The sequence below is a fragment of the Anarhichas minor genome, unplaced genomic scaffold, assembly GCF_050575085.1.
Source record: "Anarhichas minor isolate MPS153535 unplaced genomic scaffold, ASM5057508v1 ptg000032l, whole genome shotgun sequence".
Lineage (NCBI taxonomy): Eukaryota > Metazoa > Chordata > Actinopteri > Perciformes > Anarhichadidae > Anarhichas > Anarhichas minor.
In genome coordinates, this window is record NW_027466478.1 from 69,437 (window position 1) to 96,526 (window position 27,090).

Consider the following 27,090-nt stretch of genomic DNA (forward strand, 5'->3'; position numbering starts at 1 on the left):
GTGTGTGTGTGTGTGTGTGTGTGTGTGTGTGTGTGTGTGTGTATAAGCACATTTACAGGTGTCAATGCATGTATCCTCAATCGTAAAGATGCAGATCTCAATAGTGCAGCTGTCTGTCAGTAGGAGAAAGAGATGACTAATATCACCCGTGGGGGCAACACAACCTCAACAGGGGAGTGAATCACATCGCAGTCTGACAGCTATCCAGGCTGACGCAGCTTTAGACCTGGCTTTTGGGGCCAGATCCACCCCTGGTCCCACATAAAACCTCCAGGAGGCCTCTCTCTTGACCAAAACTCAACTTTTTTTTTTTCCTTCTTAGAGAAGCAAAATTTTGTCCGTGAGATAAATAAGGTATGAGATGTCAACTCATTTCAAATGGCAGCTTGGTTCGTTTGTGCATTTTCTCAATGCTCGGTGCAAAGTGGGACACTTAGCAGGCATTCCTGTAAGCAACAGTCATCAAAATATTGTGGTTTGTTAGGGAGAAAAACAATATGGTGAAGTCCGGCCCAACTGCAGCAATGGGGTCAACGAGAAAGCCTCACAGAAAACTAGAGTCATGCGAAGTCCGCTCATACGTCACCTCGCATGCGAGAGCAAGAGCTCACTGGCCTGCTCTTGAAAAACGCCGGTTTAACAGGGAGAGATGAGTGTGTCGAGTCTCCTCTAACAGCAATTGAAGTACACAAATTTCAAAACAGAGCATAGTTTGCATGTGAGTTGGACGCCGAGTGCGTGGGTGCAAGTGCATGTGTGAGTTTTACTTGAGCTCCTTCCAGAGGCTCTCAGGCCCTGATGGGATCTCTCCTGCACACCCCTCCCCAACTCTGGAGGCACATGACTGTGGCTCAGACAGCTTCTCAATAACTACTCAGCTATCCTAACAAAGAGGGACCCCAGCCCGCTGTGTACTTTTAAATGGCAGGGGGTTGATGGTTAAGAGAAGCTGGCAGTAAAAGCTCAGGGTTTGACTGCCAAGCACGTTCGGGGTCCTGGGGTTGTTGATGCTATTGAAAACGGATGGGAAAATTTACACTATTAAAAAGGAACGCTTGATGATAGATGAGAGAGAGAGAGAAAGGGGTTAAAGAGAGCAAAATATAGACGGGACAGCTGCGACAGTGGGTACAAATCCATTTCCAGTTTTATAGCGGAACACTATCTGCGCTCCCATTCGAATCTGACACTGCGATTTACAAACTTCCTGCTGCCATCCCTAAGATGCCGTCGCTAAGCCCGCTCTTTGATGGTATCGCCTTTCCGCTCCGATTCACGAGGCAACGTGATACACACGTCAGAAACGCTCCCTGCCGTAATCATGATAACTCTCCGTCTATTCAGGGACTTTAAGTGGACAAATATTAGGACAAAGATAATTAAACAGTCAACACGTCTTCCTTGTTAAAGAGCTTGAGATGACAGCTTCTCCTCCAGACGCGCTCCTACCGGGAATCAAAGGATCCATTTCGCTAATCCAGCCGGATACTGTTACGTTTTCACAGAGTCAAGCCCAGATCTGCATGGCAGAGTGGCACATATATTAAATGGCAAGGTACAGTAAAATGTCTGGAAGACAGATTGTAAATAATGACAGCCAGTCAAAAGAAATACTCATGAAACAAGACGCCATGGAGGAGATAGTGAAACCAGTAAAAAGGGACATAATGAAACAATAATCAGATCTACAATCACCTCTATGTTCTGCTGTAGATGACCCTCGCCCACACATCTGCCACAAACAGGAACTTGATCTCTCTATCACTTTCTTTCCGGTTGCAAAGGACAGGAGGAAAATTCCTGTTGTCTCAATTGCACATGTAAGCAGCCTGTGAATGTTCTGTGAGAAAGCAGAGTGTGTAAATACTACTGGGCTTTTGTGTGGCTCTCCACCAAAGCCACTTCCCTGGGGTTAGGGGCTGGGGGGGCAAAGATTGAAAGTGGGGCTAGGGACCGAGAATTGAAAATGGAGGCCTGAGGTTAGAGTGGTTGGGGCCATATGGAGCTATCGAGCGAGGAGAAGAGGCAAAAAAAAATAAAAAAATTTTTGAAAGAATTATTTTTCCTTCTTCTCTTTTGAACCTAGAAACCCTCTTAACGTGTAGAACTGCAGTTTACCGTAGCTCTATAAAGAAATAGTGCACTCATATGCAAACAACAGGACATGATTTTGGGATTGAAAGCGTTCTGGTTTCCATTTGTAGCAGAATAGTATTAACCAATCTGGTTTGAGCAGGATTTAGTTTAATGCAGGTAAAAAGTCCACATGGAGAGCAAAAGAGGTTGACTGCATTGGCTGAAATGCAATGTAAGAACCCACCGGCTATCTTCTGACATTTACTTGACTTTTCATTGATTTACAATGAGCTTGTAAGCTGGCCAATGGTGAAACAACCCGGTCGTACACGTCGCTCCCAACACACACTCCAGTCTCACATCTCAAGTTGCTAATCGGACTGTAAACAACAAGCAGCTCATGGAAAAGGAAGTCGGCTCCATCGGAGCCCCAGAAATATAGCTTCTTGAACCCAGGGGCTCATCCGTTGTTTGAGCGATAGGCGATGGGTTCCGAGATTGAGTTTTACCTTCAGTTTTACATATAACAGCATAATTCATGCTTAATTTGAAAGGTAAATGGTGAATGGACTGCACTAATGTAGAGCTTTTCTACCTCAACGGACACAGCGCTCAACAATTGGCCTCTTTTTAACCTCTTTACAAACTCGCACGCCAATGACACTGGCCTGCCCGTTGGGAGCAACTTCGGTTTCAGCATCTTTTTCAAGGACAGGAGAACCTAGGGATCAAACCTCTGACCCTGTTAGTGGACGATCCGCTGAACCTCCTGAGCTACATCCAATCTCAGTTCTGAACTGATCTACGAGGACTTGATTGACGGTTGGAGCTCAAGGGAAGCGCTGCAGGAGAGACAAGAAAGAGGAGGAGGGCCTGCCGGCTTGGGAACATGCCGAGTATCATAATAGATTGAATATACATTCATGTCAATATAAATGACAAGACATTTGGATGGTGTACTTATGACTGCCAGAAGTACCTCGGGGATGTTATCATGGGCACAAGAGAAGTCAATGTTACCATGACTACAACTGTATATCATAACTTATCAGAGCTATACGAGAATGAATTGCAACCATACACCAAGCAGGCTCTTTTATATATATTTATTGCTCTGCATCTGGAAGTGCTCCAGCTGTTCTGGTTGTGGTGGTCTGGTATGACCATGTCTGGGTTGTGAGGTTTCGATTGTGTGGTAGTTGAGGAATCTTCTCCACGGTTCAATGCTGACCCTACGGGCCACATCACAACAGGCCTGGCTGCCAGCCTTGACACCAGGAAACATGAAAATCACTGAAACAATTACACACGTTGGGATACATCCTTCTGTTGCGGAAGGACAGGGCCTGTTAACATTTCCAACTGCTTCTGATTACGTCTTCAATTAGGATCAAGTTTTTTCTATGCATGGACAATGTGTGCGCATGAGTGTGTCAGGAATGCAAGCCTCCATCAGATCAAAAGATGCATTTTAGCTTAACCGGAGCGGTCCTTTGCATCCATCTCACCGCCAGACGGATTTGGGCTTAATCGCACCCAAGGTTTTTTTCACCACTCACGAGATTTTGTTTCAGTGAAAACACCAAAAAGGAAACAATATTTCATGATCTAAGTGTTCGCAACCTTCTCTGAGGTGGACGGAAATATTTATGAAGTGTGTTTTCTTAAAAAAAAAAAATATCTGCCTTTTGTACTTGACCTCTCTCTTCCCCTTACTCCATAACTACTAAACCCACATGCAGCACATTTGCCTTATAATTATGGTGTGTTTTTTTCCCCTTGTGTGCAGCAAAGTGGTAAAGGCTGGAGCTAGTTAAAAGGCTCTGTACAAGTTACAAGGCTACTGCTGTTTAGACCAATCAAGACAATACAGCACGCTTAATCATTTTATGACTCAATCCGTATACTGGTGGACATGTAAACACACCCTTCAGGGGCTTGTGTTTGTGAAGAAAGGTATTCTGTGTGTGTTTGTATGCGTGAGTATTGTTAACCTCTATTTTGTGTCTCCAGATACTGGGCAAAGATGGCGTTCAAAAAAGCCAAACGTATCACCCAATCAGTATCAGTAAAAGCTTTGGCACAAAGCACACGACCAACTAATACCCCAACTAATCATGCTTGGCTTGTTGTGTAAAGCCCACCATGGATACCAGCATGTCCAAAACACTCCAGTAAAGCTGCAACATGACCATTCATTACAACACCACCAGCGCTTCCAAAGTCTTATTTATGGCTAAATTAACCAGCAGAAATAGGGAACATTCGCTAGCATGCCCTACATGATGCAATGATGAAGCCAAGGGTCAATTATGCCCGATCATCCAACGCGGCCAGTATGAGCTTTTGATGAGTCAACGATGCCACCGATGTGAAAACAAAGGGATTCAACTGCGAGCCAGACAATCAATTTATAGTAGATTTCCTACACAGCTTGTTTCATTTTATTTTCCACAGGTAAAAGAACACAGCTGCTCTTAGAAAAACACCAGTAATCATGTCTCTCACCTGGCAGTGGGAGTCTGCATGCATGCAAAACCATGTGAGTGCTTCAACGTCTCCAGGGGCCAGCGTATGAGTCAGCAGAGCCGCAGCTGAGCTGAGCCATGATAGGGCACACCAAGCCAGAGAGGCCAGGGTGTGTGTTTGTGTGAGCAAGTAGACAAATGGGTGGAGGACTAGGGCCAGATGAAGTCTTGGCAGGTGTCAGCACTCAAGTTTTACCGTGTTTTCATGGGCATCACTTCACACACGAATACACCCTGGCTACCAGAGGCAGTGCTGAGAGCTGGGAACTGAGAGATGACGAGGACCAAAGGACTAGAAGCTCGGGAGCACTGTAGTCAGAGCTCACGGCGAAGTGAAAGGCAACGTTTTTATCACCGCTGGCATACATCCCCAAACTATTCTCATGAAATCCACTTTGTTGTGAGTTTGTTTAGCCGATACTCCATCTGGGAGAAAAGACATTCTTTCTGTATATTCTCAAAAGGTACATATATGTTCTACGTATTTCTTCTATGGATTCACTAGCCCCTGGATCCAAATATAATAGCTGTATGCTAGTACAAGCAAATAAGTTATCCTCCAATACTTTGCTACATAAGTCACCATAGCACTGATTACTGTGGTCACTTCAAATGCACGTCACCACGCAGCGGTGTTGTAGTATTTGAGACTGGTTTCAAGACCACATTTTGAAGGTGTTGGTCTCATCTCGTCTCAGACAAAGAGGACTCTGTAGAGTAACATTATTACAGTGATTACAAATGAAACATAAGCTTCAACTCTGCAATGCTTTTTGATTATCATATCAAGAAAATTCTCATTGTGCACTTGTACATATACAAACACAGCATAATAAATGGCGATAAAAGAGGTGAATGAAAAAGGAATCTTCAGCTGTTTTCTCTGGGTGTTTTTATGGGAATATGGATCTTTGAGATCAATTTAAGGATTGCCTATTGTTTGTTGTTCCACATTTTATTGTAAGTGTCAAACAATGTGGGACTCGCAGTGGTCTGGTCTTGGTCATGACTCGGTCTCAACCCCTCAAAGTCTTGGTTTTGTCTCAGTCTCGATACACTCGTGACATGGCTGTTGTTTACAGCAGGTGCTCTTAACTACAACACTGCCAGGCAGCAGTGAAAAGTTGCAAGAAATTGCCTTTGTACATTGCCATGTAAGAAATCAACTATTTTGCTTCTGATATGGGTAAATAAATAAATAAATTGAAGGACAACTTCCGCCCTCAGGGCCTGTATAAGGCTAAATGATTCAAATGCTCTGAAAGCAATATCAATAATCAATCACTATCAGTCCATGGAGCTCATACTTTATTGTGTTCTATGGAGTGTGTTTGAATATTAAGTGTACATAAAGGTATCTCTCTGTTACCTGTTGCCAGCTGTGCAGGGCAGTGTCCACGGTGTGTATGGCATACTGGCTGATATTGAGGACCACCGGATCCACAAACACATTCACATCCAGTGTGGTGTTCTGAGGGCAGCATGTGGCTGCAGCCTGGCCCTGAAACACACACACACAAAAAAAAAAAAAGTAAAACATCTAAATGAACTCATTTTCACATTCCCTGATCAGTGCTTTGAATCCTAAACATCCAGGCAGATAAACTATCATGAATAGCTGAGCTCTACCTGCAGTACACAAGGCTGGAGGAGCTGGAGGTGTGTCAGGTTTCGGTACTCCAGCAGCTTGCAGTCCAGCTGGGTGGAGAAGCTGAACTCCTGACACTGACGTGGCCCGCTGCTCCACTGGCGCAAGAAGACCCGCGGCTCCCGGGCGCCGCTCACCATGAACTCCTGCTCCTGAGGCAACTTCCTGTCTGGCAGGAAGGGACGAAGCTGTCGAGGTGGAACTGAGAGCAGAGTGAGACACAGCATCCGCATTAAGAGACTGGACTGATCACATGGCAGAACTGTCAAAAGATCCAATTCTTACGTTTTTTTGAAATGTACTTATCTTTAAGGCTGTACCGAGTGTCTTTTTTTTACATTCAAAGAATCAGACCCAGTAAAGCCTACTAACAATTAGTGTAGCCTAGTCTTTATCTGTAACTGTTTAAAAAAAGCTGGTCGGCATTCAAATGTTTTAGAATACGAATGTATTGTAATGTCATGAGCGAAGCTTTGAACCATTTGGTGCAGCCCGACTGATCTTTATCTTCAAACTCAGAAGAACTGCGCGTTCTGTGTCCTACCTGTGCCCAGCTGTTCTAGATGGTGGCAGAGGTGAATGTCCAGCTGCGCAAGTTGAAGGGACATGCCCAGGGACGGGACAAACCAGGGAGCGAAGCAGGAGTCCACGCGGGTGCAGGCCGCCAACGCGATCGGGGAGACCAACTGATCGCAGGGCAGCTGGGACCCGGACTCACTATCCGAACTGGAGGGGGAAGATGAGACACAGCAGACAGGAACAGATTCAGTGGTGTGACTGACTGTAAAAACCACAACAGAATACTAAAACCACTTTAAGTGCAGAGAAATAAAGAAAACTTATGAACCGAATGCACTTTGTGAACATGACATTGTTTCATATGAAAATAATAAAGGAGGAGAAAAGAGTAATGTACCACTGTGATTCAGATTGGACAGTTTCAAGGGGAAAAACTAGCTCATGGTTATTGATTTTCTGAAATATCAAAAGCACCAGGCACAGCTGTGGAATCACAGCCACAAAAAATTCTCCCCACTAATTAAAATAGTCTGATCCTCATCTGTAGCTGAATGCTTTTGTCTCTTGCCCGGCGAGTTACAAATTGCGCGACATCCTCGTCACAAATCTGCAGTGGAGATAAACGCCGCCATTATTCAGACAAAAGGGGGAATGAGAAGAGACAACAGTATGAAGCGGGCCTCCTCGCTGTCCCAGCCTGCGAGTTTAGGTACATTATTACTGCCGCAGTTTCCAGGAGAGCCTCTCCGTGAACATTAATTACATGTCATGGTTGATGATGTGGAATGGAAGGTAATTGAAGTGAATGACCATTTGCTCTGTAATTTGCTGCTACCATGATCCAACGTAAAAAAATAAAAATAAAAAACTCCAGCAGGAAACGCTCAGGACCCGAGAAACGCTGGAGCAGCAGAGTGCTCCTTAAAAAAGATAAGCATCATATGTTGACAATTTTCATTACTTCCAGTTGGCAGGGCAGCCAAGTTATTTTTTTCTTGCTGGAAACTAAAGTAAGGCAGATGAAACGGGCGAGTAAGGGGAAGGGGACTCAGTTTTGATCAAAAAAGACAAATAATTTAAACATAAAGGAAATGTAGTGTTTGGGCTATGATTGTAATGCAACGCAGATGTATATTTTGCTCTACACTGTATCTGGTACTGCTGGTACTTTTTTCTCTGTTTCTTCTCTTACATGTTTTCTTATTCCTCCCTCTCTGCTCCTCTGGAGCTCTCTAAGCCACACAGAATGTGGGCTTGGCAATTCTCTTCCACTAAAAAGTTCCCGAAATCCCGAGAGGAAGTAAAAAGGGGGGAGAGAGAGAGAGAGAGAGAGAGAGAGAGAGAGAGAGAGAGAGAGAGAGAGTGAGTGAGTGAGTGAGAGAGAGAGACAGAAAAAAGAGAGTAAATTAAGATGAGGAAGGAATGGGGAATGAGAGAAATGAAAAATGGGCGAAGCACGGAAGATGTGACGGGGTGAGACGTGAGAGAGATGAAGAGAGGAAGCAGTGGTAGCTGGAAGAGGGGAGTAAAAGCCCCGTTGAGGTGTTGGGAGCGCTTGGCAGGCTTGAACCAACCGGTCCAACCCATCCCAGCTCAGCCCGGCCCAACCCAGACCTGAGAACTCATGAGCCAACCCAAAAGGGGGCTCTCCGCTCCTCTCGCTTCCCCCTGAGCTTCCCCCTCGATTAGATACACTCAAGGTAAGCAGGAAGGAATCCGGATGGGCCCTGACAGGCACTTGGTGTGCTGGGAAATCTCATTAGGCCGATCTGAACGCCTTCCAAGCCCGCTCCCTGCTCCTGCACGCCAGATGTGGGGCGAGGGACACATTGCTGGCTCTTTGTGCTCGGCGGCCTGGGTGCGCTTTCTCTCTCTCTCTCTCTTTCTTTCTTTCTCTCTCTCTCTCTGCTTTCTCTATCACTGGACGGCACACATACTGCGTACAATTACCTAAGAGCACCGAGAAAAAGCTAAATAAAACGCAGGTTTGCCCCCCCCCCCCCCCCACCCCCCACACACCTCTGCTCATCTCCTCCCTCTCCGTTGTTGTTGAGGACTATCCTCCACAGGTCTGAGGCCACCAGCTCCTTCTGCTGGACGGTGAGGCTGAGGCTGGGCAGCGGCAGCTGGCAGGCGCTGCTCTCTGAGAGGCTGAACTCCCGGAAGGGAACGAAGGCCTGCTGGAGCTCGTCCCAGTACTCCAGGCTGCACGGTACCTGAAAGGAAAAGACACAGTGAACAACTTACATAAGGAGCCCCCAAAATATGTATCTCATTCAGGTTTGTATGCATCTCCGTTAATCAGGGTAGAGATCTTCAACTCAGATTGAAGCTTCCTTTAACGCACAATATGTAATTTGCAATTGGTTATGCCGTGAAGTAGCGTGGGGTCATGCTCTACCAGCATTGCTTTTCCATGCAGTTGGCCTCTCCTGGTTAAGATTCCGTCAGAGTTTAGGAGGTTTTCACCACAGAGGTCTTCTCCTCTCCAAAACAAAACGGATCAGCTGATTAAAACACTGAACAAAGCAGTTTCATGTTAAAGGAACAGGGTGTAGCATTACCTTGGAATTAGCCGTTTATATCTACATATATACATAGGGCCATTCAGGCTTTCGTGTCGGCCACAGTAGTTCTCCTACATGCTTGGCATACAGGAAAAGTTTCAGTTGGTGGCAATCTGCAACCTCAACGCTAGATGTCCCCAAATCCCACACACTGCACCTTTAAAAATTAGTGTTTCTCTGGTGCTGTTTGTCGGAAACAGAATGCCCCGGAGAGGGCTGTGAGATCCAGACGTCATATGACTGTTCAAAACATAGAAAAACGACCAAGATCTACAAGGTGTATTGTAAAAATGTGGTTTGTACTTAGACAACAACAACGCCGACACATGTAAAGGGGATATGACGCCATTTACAGGCGACCAAATGAAACACACCATTACTTGGATTCAAATTAAAGATTCATACAGTCATACAGATGGAAAATCTTTGAAAAAGTTGAGATAATGTCAGTAGTACACAACCCAACAAAATATATAACATGGGTCTAGTCGTTTTTATTCTAATGCAGAAAAAATACATATTACTCCTTTCAGGGTAATGAAGTACTTGCCCAGACACTGACTCTCTGTGGCTGATTCCCTCTTTTAACACGTTATACGATTTCACACGTCATAAATCACAAAAGACACTCGTTTTGTGTGGAAAGTATAAAGCTGAAATGAAAAATGGCTTGTGGCCCTCTTACATCTGCTTATGCAAATACAATTGTACTGACTGCCTAAAGGAAGGGACTAAAAGAAAAAGACAAGTCTAAAAGGAAGTTTACTGCTGTTTATTCTAGCCCTTTTTTCATTTGCTGAGCAAACATGATTGAAAAAGTCAAAGAGGATCCTGTAACACCTCATCCTTGTGCTGTTGCTCATGCAAATCCTCCTTAAATACCTGTGGCTCAAACGAACCCTCTCCTCCACCGTATAGAGACACACACCTCTGCTCGCCAGTCAATAATGGATAAATCCCAGTATTCACTTGGATGAAATCACACAGGAGTCTATCGCCATTTTTTTCTCCCTTACTTCCTGCACACAGAGTAAAAATGATCACAGATATTAGTTTTCTCTCTGAAAGAGCTTGGAGGAAACGTGAATGAGACTTTTTGCGAACCCAAAGACACTGATGTGCTTCTTTACATCTCTTTGGGTGGCATTATTGGGTTACTCCGAGCTCTGTGACTACTTGATCAAATGTTATCAAACACTAACTCAGATTGTTGCTGAATGTATATGCCTGTATGGTTTTGTTGTAGAATTGATGCTACCGATGGATCAGATAGTTCTCTTAAGGTGGTGGCTTTGCTCCATCAGATGACAACATCGTACTGATGAATCTCCCACTGAGTCATCACTTGAACCTTTGCATCCAGACTGCATAAGCAGAGCATTGTAAGCTCCTCAGTGTGACCCTGATTACGCATCAGATGTTTCTGTGAGGCTTTGTTATTGCACAACAGGTACTCCTTTCAGTGCTGTAGATCCCCCCCAGTTACACATAAAGCATTAAGCAGTGGTCTGCTGATCATTTATCATCGATAGTTTACTGACCCTTTCAGGACACGGGGAATCCCCCGGCTTGGAGAAGGAATGAGCAAGCGATTTATTCTTTTTAATGGTGTCTGCATTACAACCTTACATTTCACTCACTTCAGACAAACCAATCTATAATTTCTCATGTAGTCTGGAAAAAAACAACAAGCGCAGACCACCAACGCAGCGAGACGACAACTACATCTGCATGACTAGACCCCGGGCCAACTGTATGCTATGAGACATCCATTAGCATTGAAGTTTCTGAACTGTTTCTCACACTGAATAACAATCAGCTCGTGTGAATGACTGGTCGGGCTCAACTCGTTACTCACACATCGTGCCAAAATTAGCATAAATGTGTCTGGTGCTCCTGTGTGAACTAAAAGCGGGTTCTTGAGTTCCCTTGGCCACCTGCGCAACTCTGATGGATCTGTGGTGGCAGGGAGCTTTTAGCAGCACACCTGCAGGATGCCAGTGTGTGTGCGTGTGTGTGCGTGTGTGTGCTGTTTATGGGTGAGCGAGGGCATTTGTCTGAGCACATGTGTCTGTGACAATCCAATTGTTTACCGGAGGTACCGATGCTCCCCGGCCGCTTACCGAACCCCATGGAACCGTCAACAAGACTGTGTGTGAGAAGCTTTGTGCTCACAAAACGTGTGTGTGTTGTTTCGTATGCACGGTGGGTGCGGTGTACTGTTAGGGGAGGAATGCATGAGGTAACCGTGAGTTTACATCATGTATGAAATACCACACAGGTTTTCCTGGAATCCGCTGCTCATAATTGTACCCGACAAGAGTGGTGCACCCGCAACCCCGACACACTGAGCCACCGGAGCGGAAACTCACTGAATCTCAGCGGACGATTCCCAGAACCGCGTTGCTAAACAGAGAGGGTGGTTTCTTTTTTCACCTGTGATATTCTATACACATGACGGCATGCAGAAACGAATATGTGAGGTGCATGTATGGTACAGTGGAATACATTTGCATGGCTGAATGTGCGTCATGTTCCCTTTGACTTTGGCCTTAGAGAAAGTGTGGAGATGAAATCGATAACCAGCTCGCAACAAAAAAAAAGATATAATGTTGGAAAAAGAAAACCCCCAAAATACGATTTTTTGCTACGTTGGACGTCTGGCAATGGCTTCCTGGGAGGAGAAGGCACCTGTGTATATGTCAAACAGATTGTGTATACGTGTCCACGTATAATTGCGTGTATGAAAGACAATACGCGTGTATACACGTGTGTATACACAGGTGTGCGCATGTATGTGAGTGCGTGATACAGTCCGGGCAGCGTCGGTTTCCGCTGCCTGATTGTGTGTGTACCTTATCTGATAAACAACACGTAACCCCGAATAGCTGACATTCCCCTTTGGCTAAAGGGGTGCAATCTGTGTTCCCCTCAAGCAGAAGGCTGGCAGCTAGGCCTCGGGACAAAACATCAGCCCAGGGCTTATCTTACATGCTATCTTGATGTTTTTTGAGTCAAGGTTCCACTTTGGAGGTGGTTCAAAAGGCCCAGAAAGCTAACGTGAAGGACTTTTCGAGTGCTTTCAATATTCAAAAACTCTTTACCAATGCATTCAAATCCAGGACTGTTGGCAGCATTGTGTACACACACATCTGATTTCCATCCCTGTCACCCGGACCCTGTTTCTGCCAAACCGCAACATACTTCTCTGCATGGAGTTACTTCTCTGGGACTGATTGACCAATCACAGTCTCTCTCTCTCTCAAAAAAAAGGGTTAACTGAAGGCAGGCAAAACTAAAGCAAATACACAACACACAGAAATGATTTCAATTTCCGTGATGGACCCAGGTGCGATCGCTGCTGAACTTTAAACATGTCCGTGCAACTGAAGACTCCCCAAGCTCCCATCCGAGGCTGCGGCCGCCGACACCCACAGCCTCGTCTGCCATTGCTCCTATTAACAATATCAACACTGCTATTAGGTCTTCTGTTATTCCACTGATGCCTATGTGTCCGAAAAATCCACTGCTAGCTACCTCTTATCAGCCGGCGGACAAATTGAATTGACGTCGGCTTGAGCAAATGTTTACTCAGGAGATGTAATGAAAATTGTTCTGAAAACGACTCCCGCTATGCTGTCTCAGGTGGGCTAATATAGGTTAACATTAATCAGAGCGGAAAATCCCACGCCCAGATCTTCACGCTCCACTTTTTTTTTCTTCCTTTTACTCTGCAATGCCAAAGTTTTTGGTGAATGACTTGTAAAAGCTCCAGATCAAATTAACCACACGGACAGTCTCGTATTTTTATAGTGCATGAGCTGTGAATAATGCAGGTCTGCTTGAGCGCTGTCCCACTAAAATAACAGTGATCCTGGCTAAAATACACTCTTTTGCTCTTTTTTGGGGTCCGCTCCGCAGTGAAACACCCACCGACTCCCCTCCGATTCTAACTCCCCGCAAAGGAGATAAAAAAGGGACGTGAAACAAGGATGTAAAGCGGAGGGTGGACCTGCGATTCTCATGATAACGACAATGGCAGCAACAGCAGCTGCAAAAGCGGTTATGACTCAAAGGTTGCCGGTTCATCTCAGGCCACAGAGCTTTTATGATATCGGTCGCGGGACATGAAAGCCTATCCCACAGTGCCATGTACGAAGAAGCAACAGCAGGGGAGCAGATGGTGTGATGTTTGCGATTTCTGGGTACCCGCCGGAACAGCAAAGGAATGATCACATTTATTTGGATATTGGAAAAAAGCTAGTATTGGTAAAAAAAAGCGAATGACTACACGCGGAGGCTGAACTCCACTTTAACAAACTGTACCTCCTCCTGCTCCTCCTCTGAGCCGGCATCAGGCTGAATCACCAGCTCCTGTGTTCACTCCCGGTTTTCTCAGGCTTTCAGAGCCCCGCAGAGAGGCAGAGAATTGAGCGAGAGAGACGGACGGAAAAAAGGAGCAGTGAGGACACCTGCTTATGATTCAGAGGGCCGGACCACACGGCGGTGAGAAGGTGAGAATGAGTCACCTTCTATCCCCTCATCATCACTTGGGCCCTCTACGGGCAGGAACCTGCGGCTGCTCCCCCCCCCCCACCTCCCAAACCCAATCACTCTGACATGGTTCCCCTTCTACTGTATGTAAAAACAGTGCAGTGCAATTTGACTTTGAGTAATGGAAGAAGGTTTGAATTCCCCCTCTGATACACTGGAACCATTTGGGAAACCACAACTATTTAAATGCAGGAAATCTTGATTTTATAAAATGTTAATATGATCTGCTCCGGGGGGACAAGCGAGCAGCATGGCTCACAGCAACGAACGCCCCCCCCCCCCCACCCCTCTATCAACTCCACCTTCCATCTATTCAGCTGGGTGGAGACGGGGAGCAAAGGCAGAAGCAGGGAGAGGAGAGAGAAAAGGAGGAGGAATAGAATGAAAAGATGGAGAAAATGTGAAGAGCAGCCACTTTTATTTAGGTCACCTTGTCCTCCTCGCTATCCACCTGCCGGTAAACGGCCGTAGAACCGACTGAGCGACGGGGAGGAACGAGAAGACAGCTCGACGCCACACGTCCCTCTCTCGCTCTTTCCCTCCGTGTTTCTTTTTCTTTCCCTACGCCTCTCACTTTCCATTTCTCAAAATCTATCAGCCTTCATCTCCGTGTGGCCACATGGTAATTTTAGAGGCCTGAGAAATTATGACTGCCTTTTCTCTCCCCCCCGTCTCTCTCTCTCTCTCTCTCTCTCTGCACAGCCCGGATGTGAAGTAAATGAAAATTCCTTTGGAACTGAAACTGAACCATTACTGCTTCTTTTGTTGTTTTATGGCTGCATTTCCTTTTTCAGTCCCTGGATTTCTTTCTGGTTTTAGTATTTTGTTTGGATTGAAACACGAGGTAAGGAGGACTGTGTAACATATCAGTAAACTCACCCAATGTCTTATAATTACTTGACAATCACTCCTTTCAAAACAGCACATGATACGTGATGCTGTGTTTTTAGAAGTCTTGACTAAATGCATCGCAGTCGCTTTCAACAACGGATTTAAACCGGTTTTCAGATAAACTAAATGAATGTTATCAGCCATAGCTTTGTTAACATGTTGACTGCTGTGGAGTCCAAGTGTCATATTACCGCCATGGATGAGACTTTATGTGGGTGTCGCACAAACACAAGCTACAGAATTAGGACAGTCACTCCTTAAAGGTGGTTTCTAGTTCTCTTTTAAAACTTGTGAGAGACTTTTCTTAGCCGTCAATAACAATGGCTTCCATTGACTTAGCATTCCTTGCTGTTCTCTGGCCCCCGCTGGATCTCATCCCCACACCAAGTGGTTTCAGTAATAGCCGGGTGCTCAGAGCCTCCTCCTTTCATCACCTCCCCACCGTGGAAGTTTCATCACCTGATTCCTTTTAACAGACTTGTCAGAGGAGACAGGACCGCGCCAGATGACACGAGGAGCGGAGCAGATGATGAGGAAACCACATGCTCGTCAACCGCCGGTTCTCGAATACGTCCAGCGGTCACAGAGATGGAAGTACAGCTGCAGAAATACATGCCGGCACCCACGCTAGCTGACATTTGATGGCCGCTGTCTAAGTGAACGACAGACATGTGAATCATGTGAACAACACTTGTTGCATCTGCTGTCGGGCCTTCATCGAGCTCTCGTTCAATCAGCTGGTGAAAGACACCACCTCCATCTGTGACCATCTATCGCCATTCTTCTCCTTCCTGTCCATCTTCTCCCATTAACCACCCTTAACTCTGTCTCCCACCGCCTCTTCCTCTCGCCCTCCCTTCGTCACACACATCATCTCCCTCCGCTCTCCACTGTAACTCAATATGTGGCCAATCAGCGAGAGGCTTTGGAGTTTCACTCATTACAGACTTTACAGCTGTGGGGCCTCGCTGTGAAGCCAGACATCTGCAGCACCTTCCAGTGTCTCGTCTCTCCTGGGCCGAACGGACGAGAAGAAAACATCTGCGCTGTAGGTGAAATGATTGTGGGAGTCTGGGAAAGAATCGGAGCGATAAAGGGGAGGATGTGCGGAGAGAGAAAAGGAACCTAACCCCGAGGCTTAAACATGTAATTAATAAGTCCTTATTAATGGGCTGGAAATGAAATAAAACTACCGTCATTAATTTCAGAAATAACTTCTTGTGACGGGTTCACATCAGCTGCGACACCAAATCAAAATGGCCCCTTCCTCACTTCTTACCCGCCTGCTTCTGACCCCACCATCAATTACACACCTCCATGACTGCATCTTGTGACGCAATTGTGGTGACAAAATCTGCCCCAGAGACAGACAGAAAGACATATAAACACCGAAACCTCTTCTGTGGTAGTGCTCGCTGCAGCAGGTGTCTCTCCAGGGCCACATTTCACCACCACGACAGAGGTAAAAACAATAGCAATAACGGCTGGGAATAACATTATGAAATAAATATGTGATAAATACTATACATCATAAGTAGTGGCTAGTCAAGAAAAAACAGAAAAATGACATTATAGTAAAGTCTATAATTTAAAGGGACATCAATTTTCAGGTTCATTCTTGTATTTTGGTTTACTGTTCAAAAAACACAATTTTTCTCATACTGTGTCTGAATACACAGACAGAGCGCCTATCTCTTTAAGACCTGCTTCTCCGAAAATAAAAGCCTATCTGTTCTGAGTGGTGGGTGTTTCCGGTCTTCTGTATCCGTGCTGTCCCCCCCATTCACAGCGTACCTGCACTCACGTGTCAACAGCACAGAGTTTAGCATCACTTCTACCAGTGACTGTGTAGTTATGACATCACAGCCCCTGTGTCATGACAGCTCAGTTTCTGAATACTAACTGTGTCCATTTCTCTGTGGATTGAGCATTTGGATACTTTCACAGTATTTACATAGAACACCTGATCTTTGATCAAAAGAGATATAGAACGTTGACCAACTAGCTTTTATATCACGTTCTTACCAGTCAATGCAATGATGTACTGCTAGAGTCATATCTGTGTATTCATCACATCCTCTTATTCTAATACATTTGTTTGCTATCCTTGCACTGCATTTCACTATGAGCTGCTGGACGGCTGATCCTCAGCTTCTGCTTCTACGTGACTTTTGAAGACTTTTTGCCACAAAGAATTTCTAGAAACCTCAATAACTGCAGAAATTAAAATAATATCTGACTAAACATAACCAAAACAAGCTGTGAAACTTTATATGAGCAGGAAAAAGAACAGGAACAATGCATTAGTTCAGGAACAGGACTGGGTTAAGCGTAGCTAACAGGATGACAAAAAACATGTTTTGTATATTGTATTACCAGAAATGCCATTCCTAATTGCATGGTCAATAAATAAGAGGACACGGAGTGACTTGGTTTATTACAGTGTCGGGGCGTTTGACCTAAAAATAGCTCCAGGAAAAAAAAAGAGAAAGATTACAGAGGAGGATGCCAGAGAACGGGATTTGGGATTCAGCTCGCCTTCAAGGACGATAAGCTGGAAAGTGAGGCGGGGGATAGAGAGGCCGAGGATGAGTGATAGGGGGAAAAGTGGGTTGTCCTGTCCCCCGCTGAGGCCCTGTGGACTCAGTAGCTGCTACGCTCTGCCAAATTATAACCTCATCTGGGGTTAGAGACACCTGGCTATTCACACCGGAGCATGCACGATGACTTCCACAGCTGTCTGACCATGTAGTACATGTTTGGAGAGTCAGCGGGGGTCTCAGTCATTCAATAACACGGAGGGAATGGAAGTTCTCATGACTCATGTCATGGGAATTATAAATGGCCCCCAGCCCAACTCCAAGACAGTTTATTTCTCTTTCATTGCAGGTGATGTTGAGCAGGGAGCAGTGAGAGAGATGAGTGGAGTCTCTTTCGCCTTCTTTATACAGTAGTAGGCTTCCTTTCCTTAGAGTTTCCCACATTTATTCACAATATGCTGTGTGTTTATGTTTGGGTAGGGTCTTTAGAACATTGGTAGTGAAGATAGACAGCACCTGGAAGTAGGGCTTAATCGAAATAAATAAATAAATAAAAGATCAATTATTTTTTTCTGATTATTCTAAAGACTAATTTATTGATTATTCTAAATATTATTTGTTAAATTCCTGATTAATATAACAATTAATTTACCCAAAATAGATATGTTGGGAGTATAACGTGAACATTTTTTTCTAATCAAGAGATACACGCATGTGTGTCGGCCCCTACCTGCAGGGTGTCCCCCAGGTCGGCAGTGCTGATCTCAGGGTCCTCGGTGGTGTTGAAAGGGACGGGAGTTATCCTGACGAAGGTGAGGACCCGCGGTTCAGGGTACCTCCACAGCATCACCCCCGGGCTGTCCTCCGTCTCGCTGTAGAACACCACCTCATGGGGTCCCGGCAGTCTCTGGGAAGCTGCCACAAAATGAATACTACCATCAGAATAACTTCACTTGAATCTGTCAGTGATCAAAAAGCAAAGCTTAGACTGTGCTTTACAGGAAGACATAAAAAAAAGAGAGGGAAAACACACGGTGAGAGGCTGAGGGAATATAGTTAATGGAAGGAAACACAGAACAGAGGAGCAGTATTTTATATTTTAAGATACAGCAGATTACGAGTTTACTGCGCTAAAGTCTTCTGGTATCATAAAAAAACTACAACACAGGATTCCAGAACAAAAAGCCTGTTTTAAAGGCTTAACCTTAATGGGAAGAAAATGCGAATGTGGGATGAACAACAGTGTGTCATTCTTTTCCCATTATGAAATTGATCTGATGTTGCAAAAAACAACAACAACTTTGACTTGCGTTTAACTTTGATGCTGCGATGTTCTACTACGGAATCCGAACCCTCCCAAGAATAATATCTCCCAAAAGAAGTGCTGTAGAAGTTTCCACGCTTTCAGAATGTTTATATGCGTAAGAAGCCGTGTATAAACAAAGTGGCTGAGTAAACATTTTCACTATGGAGTAAACAGCCATTGATTGAACCCCGCCAAGCACCTGCAAAAGCTGGACAACGCTGGGTCTGAACCCCTGAGTGGTGTTTGACTTAAGTCGTGGCTGCTGTTTGGGATTCAAGTCCTTTGGAAAAATGTTTATTTGAAAAAAACAGTGGAGCGGAGAACTGCTGCTTTGTTTGGCCCCCGGAGGAACAAACACTGCGAGTCAGCAAAAGCTGTCCGTGGCAATTTTTATTTCCTTCATGTGAAGGCGGTGAGCTGCCCACTTGAGGGTGGAACGGCATTATTGTTCTTTTGAGGAAAAAAAGGGCGAATGAAAGAAGAAAAAAACAGATTTTCATGAGGTTTTACTTTCATCGGAGTTAGCTTGAAGTGAGAGACGGGGGACAGAAGACTCCCCTCTACCCGTCTCTCAATCCATCTTTCATCTCCTCCTCCGTCCAACTCTCCCATCCATCCCTGTGTCGGGCCCCCGGGGGCCACTCGCTGTTCTCCACCGGTTGTCTCCTGACCGCTGACAACATGTTGCAGACAGATTGTGCTCTCTGTTCTAGTTCACTACTGTACGTTCTCCTGCTCCAGCCAGCATATTAAACGCATCAAAGAGCAGTGGAACAGTGCAACAAACAAAGACTCAACCACAGCTGACAGAGTGGATGGCTGGTCTACAGCCAGAGACAAGTTTGATCCTCTGTGTATAATGTTCCTGTGTCTGTGTGTGTGTGTGCACAGAGGACAGCACACACAGAGCACAAAGAGGGGGAATAAACAGCATGTTACTCAGAGTGGAACCAGGCAGACATGTCCGATGAAACTTTTTTCCACAGAGGGCTTTGATCTGACTTTGATTTAAGCCCGTGTGTATCTTAAGTGACATCTCACTTTGGCACAAAGGTTCCTTTTTTTCAAAGATTGTACCAACAGTGTCGTGCATGAACACGCTCTTTAACATGCTTGAATGTTTTCGTTGAACTGAACGTATACGCTTGCAACTTATAAGCGTGAGCTTAACATACATTTTCGGAACAGATTATGATGGCATGGCAGTGATGGCAATGAAGGGGGCAGAGACAGACATTGGCCACCATCTGTCCGTCCCCACCGCCAAAGTCTGGAATGTCAACTTGACCAGCGAGCGGCGTAGTGAGGGTCGAGCTTGTTACAGCTTTGTGCAAATCCACATTTGCGCACGCGGAGCAGAAATGCCCCCTCTCGAGGACGCGTTTCCATTTGCGGATACAGTTCTGTGCGCTCGACTCACGTCTGTTTTCTTTTATAACTGTGCAGGTTGTTTAGACCAGTGTCATGTCCGTTATTATCATATGGTGTCGTTAGCTCTTGAAACTAAGGTTCCCCTCTGAATGTTCATTCAATATGTAGGCTGATATCAAGAGAGGAAAATCACAGAAGTAAAAGCAATATGAAAATCTGTGTAAGTAAATAAAATATGTACACACACACACACACACAGAGGTGTGAAGAGGTAACGTGACAGTATATTGGTGTAGAGTGTCATAGTGATGCGTTCAGAGTTCAAAGGTCGTACGGCGCGTGGTATGAAGCTCTCCCTGAGCCTGGTGGTGCTGGTCAGGATGCTGAAAATAAGTCTGAAAGACTGATTAAGAGCTTCTGACCAGTTTACGAAGAAAGAAAGATGTGAACTAGTTCATTTGAATCTGTGTGAACTGAACTTTGAGTTAGCTCTTGTGAAGTGAACTTGAGCACCAACTCCAGTTATAATGACCGTGGTTACCGTCTTTCCTGTGGATTCAGGGACTCGTGCTTACCACTGTTCCATCCATTTTGAAAACCTTGTTAAGAAATAGCAGGGAAACCGTATGTCCAGGTAAAGAGTGTTGGATAATACTTTTTGTCTGTTTGCGACTAACTGCTAGGAATATAAGCTGATAAATCAGTCTGGCTTCTGCAGAACATCGAGTGAGGTGCTGTTCTGAGGAATGCAAAGTTCCACGGAGCAATCCTGTCACTAGAAATAGGATTTACCTTGATTCCAGCCTCGCTACACTATCAGCCCCTTTGCCACTCCACGAACATTCACCTGAGTCCTGGATGAATTGAAAATGCCCCGTGCGCAGGTCATCTGAGCTGTGCTCCGTCTGAGGGGAGGGAGAGCCCGGGGAAGGAGGGGGCTGGATGGGGCAGGCCTTGCCCTTGGAACGGCTCTCAGCCGGATCTATATCTGCACCTTTCTGGAGGTTGAGGTACACCCTTAGGTGCTCCTCTACCAGCTTCAGGCAGCTCAGGTGTTCCTGGCCCCAGAAGACCTGTCGAGACAGAAGAGGTAGAGACGGTGAGGTGGTCGGGAGGGACCAGCAAGTCCACTTAAAGAGCGTGGAGAAGTTCAAAAACAAGAGCGTGATAAGACAGAAAGCTAGACAGTGACGCAGACTCACAGCTGATGCATAAATACGCACGGTTACGATAATTTAACATTCTTCTCCAAAACAGGAAGAGAGGCGGACAGGGTTACCCTCGTCATCACCCCTTCATGTCATGCCTCGCATTGCCCAACACAACCTCACATCCTCCTCATTTACCCGCGGCATTCCCCTTCCCCGTGCTCCATCAAAGCCAGTCGGCCTGGGGTTTGGACCGAGGACCCGGAATCTCTGAGTCAAAAACTCTTCACACATGGAGCTGCCTGCTTGCCTGCTACTCACTAGCTTGCAAGGGTGGGTTATGACTAAACTCTAAAAACAGGAAAATTTGGGGATTTTCTTTTTTCTCCCCAGGTTTTTTTGGAAAGAGAGCACGAGAAGAAAGGAATCGGAAGGAATTCCGGTGGTTTTTCTGCTCAGCACTTGATTGAAACACCACACACGCCAATATTTACAGTGGGAAATGTATGATTGCAAATTAAGTGTGGAGTTACGAATCATGTTTCTGCTAATGGGCACGCAATAAAAGCATTAAGCGAGCCATTGAGAATGGGGGGAGGGGGTTAGGGGCTTCCCCCCCGAAGAAGTAATGTGGAATAATACATTAGTAATAATGTGCTCAGTTAGTCACATTGAAAAAAGGGGACTTTTCAGTGTGGACCATTATGTAACTTCTCACAGGAAAATAGGCACACATAGGATAAAACCCCAACCGCTAAAAATAGGCTTTTAATATTCCACCACTTAACCGGCAGAGGTGACTCAAATATACAGTGGAATTACAGCATGCAGTTCCTACTGCCATCACTCCAGCTGCAAGAGAGCAGTTTAAGTGTCTCAATCCAACCCTGGTTTAGCGGTGCTGATCTGACCCGAAACCTCGAGAGACTTTAGCTGTGCCGGGTTGAGAAATCCTGCAACTCAGGATGCTGAATTGATGTCACAGGTATACAGACCTGCAGCAGGCCTCCCTTCAGGTCCAGCAGTAGCTTCGGGGGGCCGGGCTCGGATCCAGGGCTGCCACTGTGCCGACACCAGCGGGCCTCCAGGGAGGCTCTGCTGGAGAACGGCCCCAGAAGAAGGCGGCTTCGCTCCCTCAGCCCCGTCCTCGCCGACAGATCCCGCAGCTCCAGCTGCACGGATGCGGCCTGGACCGCATCTAGAGAGACAGGAAGGAGTAGCGATGAACGGCATGTAGAGCACAGGGTGGAACTACGGAGAGTTCTGTCAAAGACGCTTTGGACTGTGATGAGGAACAATGTCTCGTCAAACCCTGTGTACTAAGGAGCGGCCACTAAATTAGTGATTACATTGGGAAAAAAGAGGAACGAGGGTTCAAATAGACGAGAAAATGTCTAAAATAAATACTAGTTCCAAAGTGAACCATTGATATCTCTAATTAGATACAAAAACTAACACAGTTCATTGATACAAGCGCAACCATGCCAGATAAAACCGAAATGCATAAACAATTCAACCTCAGAATTCAGCTGCACAAACGCTTGCCTCTGTGTTTTTTAACCAAGATACCACTCACTACGACAGTCTGCCTGTGTGATATCACAGTAGTAAAACATACAGTACAATTACATCGACCACATCACTGGCCTCCAAACTATTGTACTCATTTGAAGTTATTAACACAAACACTTTGCCTCTGAAAGAGGAGAACGTGATTTGTTCCTCTTTAACAATGACTCAACAAGCCACTTTAGCTTAATGATTCTGAATGGATGTCTGAAGAACAATTGCAAACTTGACTTATTGTAAGTCTGCTGGTATGTACCAGAGGATGCTTTTAATTAGACTGACTATAAATAAGTTGCGAGTGAGAGTTTCAGAGTGGCTCACTGGTAGAGCAGGATCATCAATCAGAGGATCCCTGGTTCGATCCCCGGCTCTGCTAGTCCGTGTCGATGTGTCCTTGGGCAAAACATTTAACCTCAAAATTGGTCCCGCAAGTTGTCCCTGCGGTGTATGAATGCTTAGATAGTCCTGATGGGCAGGTGGCACCTTGCATGGTAGTCCCTGTCATCAGTGTATGAATGGGTATGAATGGGTGAATGATAACATGTAGTGTCAAAGTGCTTTGAGTGGTCGGAAGCCTAGAAAAGCGCTACACAAGTACAGTCCATTTACCAATGTTTGTGTCCGAGGCTAATAAACACATCCTGAGTCGATAAGAAGAGCAGACAGCCGTGTGTCTCTTTGAACAGAGGTGCTCTGGGGTCATGGTTTGACCGATTTGAACCTGTATGGGTTCAAGTTCAAACTGCTTCTGTGATTAGGGTGAACTGAAAGGTTTAGCAGAGATCATGTGAGAGTGAGGAAAACCCTGATGGGAACCAGACAGGAGGAGCCAAACACCCACTCATCCTGCAAGAAGCAAAAGCAGCAAAAGCCCCAAGTTAATAAGCACAGCATTCTCCGTCCTTTCCATTCACACAGAGTGGTTTCACCGTGGTAACAGGCTGTCCTGAACTTTTGGTCCCGTAAATAAGCGGACTGAAACCACTTTCTGCTCGTCGTTGACATGGGAGGGCTGATTTGGTTAAAGCAGCAGCAAAGCAGCAGCAGCCCATTTGGAAACCTCAACTCTAGATGACTAATAATGCCCTGAGAAGCAGCTCTTTAAAGATGCCTCTTCACTCTGGTAATTCTCACTCCAGTCTGACTGGAAGTCTGGGAGAGTAACCACACACCTGTTCTAGTCCCTCACTAAAAGTTAAGCAGTTTCTGTTGTTTACTGACTTGACCTTTAAATGTCAACAGTTGTACAAAATAAAGAGGGACAATTTGACAGAAAGGTTTGATTGTCACATTAAAAAAAACAGTTACAAGCAGAGGCATCTCTACCACACAAGGGGTAAACATTGGTAAAACCTAAAATGAAGACTCAGAAGTTATATTATATGATATCAGTAGACTGATGGTCAACATATAGGTTCAAAAAACAAGGTGTCTTCTGCAACATCATTTGTATTTATCTCTTAAGGTAACGTCGACGTTTTGGCCAGAAATTTTAGTTTAAAACATTCCAAAAATGAACAAACATCAAACAATACGTCTGTAGTGAACGTAGTCACCGTGACATCAAACATTGGTTTGTCGACGGAAGCCTTGACATTTTGGCTGTCACCATCTTGTTTTTTGGCCATTGCAATCTTGGAGGGTGGAGCTAAGTACAATTGAACACTGACATTTTTAGGCGACCAAAATGTGATAATTAACTTTCATGAATTGAAACACACTGAGAAAGGGTTACATGTCTAAGACGAAAACACGGACAACGCTATGGTAGAGACTGTCAATCACAAAGTAGCCCCGCCCTAAAGCATACCCTGCTTTATGGTCTGTTTGACTCTAAATGGAACATAATGTACTAAATGAACATCATGCTGTATTGAAGAAGACTTGAAACTAGAGATTGAGACCATAAACTCATGTTTACAATGTTTACTGAGGGAATAAATCAAGAGAGAAGTAGAGTCATTTTCTCATAGACTTCTATACAACCAGAGGAGTCGCCCCCTGATGGACACTAGAGAGAATGCAGGTATAATAAGGCACTTCCTCATTGGCTTAATTTTTCAGATCTGGAAGTTGCCGCCTGGTGCTGCAGAGATATCTACTGCCAAACTTTCTGTTGTTGCCTTTGCACAGGTTAGAATGAGCGCTCCACCAGCCCACTGGGATTCCTGGTACTGGAGGGTTTGTGCAGGCTGCATTAGAGCTGCTGCGCTCGCTCCATCTCCCAGAGGCACCAATAGCTGACCGCTCTCCACCTGACACCCCTGTTTCACAAATATGGCAATTCCCTATTTATATATCAGTCCTTTGAGGAAAGACCTTGACCTTTTTGCTTGGGGTTCACTTGAGGTAAAGCAGGCTAGATGGAAGAGATGGAAAGGCCTATGAAGGGAGTGGGGAGGAGGTGATAAATGAGGACAAACATAGATATAGACATGGAGGGAGGGAGACACAGCACCAAAGTGTGTGTGTGTGAGAGCGAGAGAGAGAGAGAGAGAGAATTTGACACAAGCATCCTCACATCTTTCCTGGCTTGGTCAGCTGACGAAGGAACATCTTATTCAACGTTGGAGCGCATTAACACAACAGGAGGGGTATCCAATGAAAGAGTGCTGCTCTTGAATAAATCTTCATGGGGGGAAATATTACACAGGGATGACTCATTTCTCTCAGGAAAGACACTGTTGATACAAGTTGGCAGTCCACCTGCTAATGTCTCGCGGTGTCGCGGCACGGAGCGAGCTGTTAGAGATTACTTACTGAACTGTGGACGTGGGGTTTATTTTCACGACTAGGATTTATTAGACAGCGCAAAGGGAACTCCCAAACTGGCTTGTTAAATGGAGGATCTTTCACTCACACACATACAAAAGGAGACACACATATATTCATACACATACAGAAAAGAAAAAAGCCAAATGCATGTAAATGCAGACCACGCACACCCAGGTGAACAAGTGGAAATAAAAACACATCCACGCACACACACACACACTGTTCATCAAAGCATTCTCTCCTGTCTCACCATGCGTCATTTACAGCCCAGTTGACCGCAGCATCCTGGTGCTACAGCCAGCAGCAGCAGCAGCAGCCAGCACTCTTAATAATCACCCTGATCGGGAGTGGTTTTAATGAGGGGGGATCCCTTTCTTTCTTCACCTCTTAACTCCATTCTTCCATCCAGGTTGAATAATAGTCAGAGGCAAATCTCTCAATGTATGACCGTACCGCCGTCATTTCGGTTCGTTTTCCAGAGATGCGTCAGCAGACAAGCCCAATAGACATTACGCCGCTGAGCTGTGAGGTTGTGCCTTGAGAAGGGAGGAGTGGAGGGAATGTTAAGGAGATAAAGGAAAAGAGCTGGGAAAGTGTTGGAGGAGGTGGGAGTTACCTGTGAGCCTGTGTTACCAACGTGTTTACGGAGGACGACAGAAAGCAAGCGACGATGGGGAAGAGAGAGAGAAATGGAGCAAAGAAGACATGGACACAGATAAATGAGAAAGCATGATGATGAACAAAATAAAGGAGCAGAAGATCTTTTTGGGAGTCTTGACCTTTGACACAGTGGCAGTAAGAGAAATGATAAATATTGGAGGCATATGTCACTCAATCCCCACTTAAAGGGATGGTTTGTTTTATTTGAAGAGGGGTTGTATGAGGTTCTTCACCTTGGTCAGTATATTACCGAGAGTAGATGGCGGTCAGTGCGCCCCCAGTTTGGAGAAACAAACTCAATGTACTGCTGTGGACAGGGGGCAGAAGCAAAATGTATTTTAAACACCAAATAAATAAAAAAAGTCAATATCAGTAGAAGCGTACGCTATATTTAGAATACTTTCCCCGCTTCATCTTGCCATCAGACTGACCTGAACTGAAATGTATCCATGCTCTCTTCAAAGCCACAGGACTACGTTGATAAAAACATCTTTTTTTTCAATGTCTAAAATACGTTCCGCTGCTGCCCCCCGTCCACAACACTACATTGAGTCTTCCTACCGACATCTACCGTAGGTAATACACTAACTATGGACATAGTTGGACACAAGAGAGCGTGCTCCGCGGAATAACACACAACCTTCAAACCCTCGGGGAACAAAGTGGGTGGTGGGGGAACAGGGCGGATGGGAATCTTGCAAGTGAAATGCATTTCTGGCAAACGCTCGCGCGAGATTAGATAGGAATCGGAGACATTGATTTACCGTGTCGGTTTTCTCCCTGGCAGCTGTTATCTGACCACTGCCTGGCTGATTTATACCCCGGGATGCGCTGGTATCAATTAGACGAGACCTAAAGGAGTCATTACCTAACTAGCTGAGGCCCCCGAAGACTGTCTGGGATGGTAAGAGTAATAGAAGTAATATACTGTCAGTCAC

The 27,090-nt window shown here is 45.4% G+C and overlaps 1 protein-coding gene across 4 annotated transcripts in view; it reads right to left on the minus strand.

The window, feature by feature from the left end:
• The window catches only part of vps13b (vacuolar protein sorting 13 homolog B), a 336,932-nt gene that overhangs the window by 47,232 nt on the left and 262,610 nt on the right, over positions 1 to 27,090 (minus strand). For 3 of the 4 annotated variants that reach the window (XM_076105383.1, XM_076105381.1, XM_076105384.1), the window contains 7 exons: positions 22,144 to 22,346; positions 20,848 to 21,073; positions 18,054 to 18,238; positions 8,791 to 8,987; positions 6,797 to 6,978; positions 6,234 to 6,454; positions 5,974 to 6,105 (listed from right to left, as the gene is read on the minus strand). In XM_076105383.1, coding sequence (XP_075961498.1) covers positions 5,974 to 6,105; positions 6,234 to 6,454; positions 6,797 to 6,978; positions 8,791 to 8,987; positions 18,054 to 18,238; positions 20,848 to 21,073; positions 22,144 to 22,346 — 1,346 coding nt within the window. Of the gene's footprint in view, positions 1 to 5,973; positions 6,106 to 6,233; positions 6,455 to 6,796; positions 6,979 to 8,790; positions 8,988 to 18,053; positions 18,239 to 20,847; positions 21,074 to 22,143; positions 22,347 to 27,090 lie in introns of those variants that run through there. The other variant, XM_076105386.1, reaches the window with a different exon arrangement.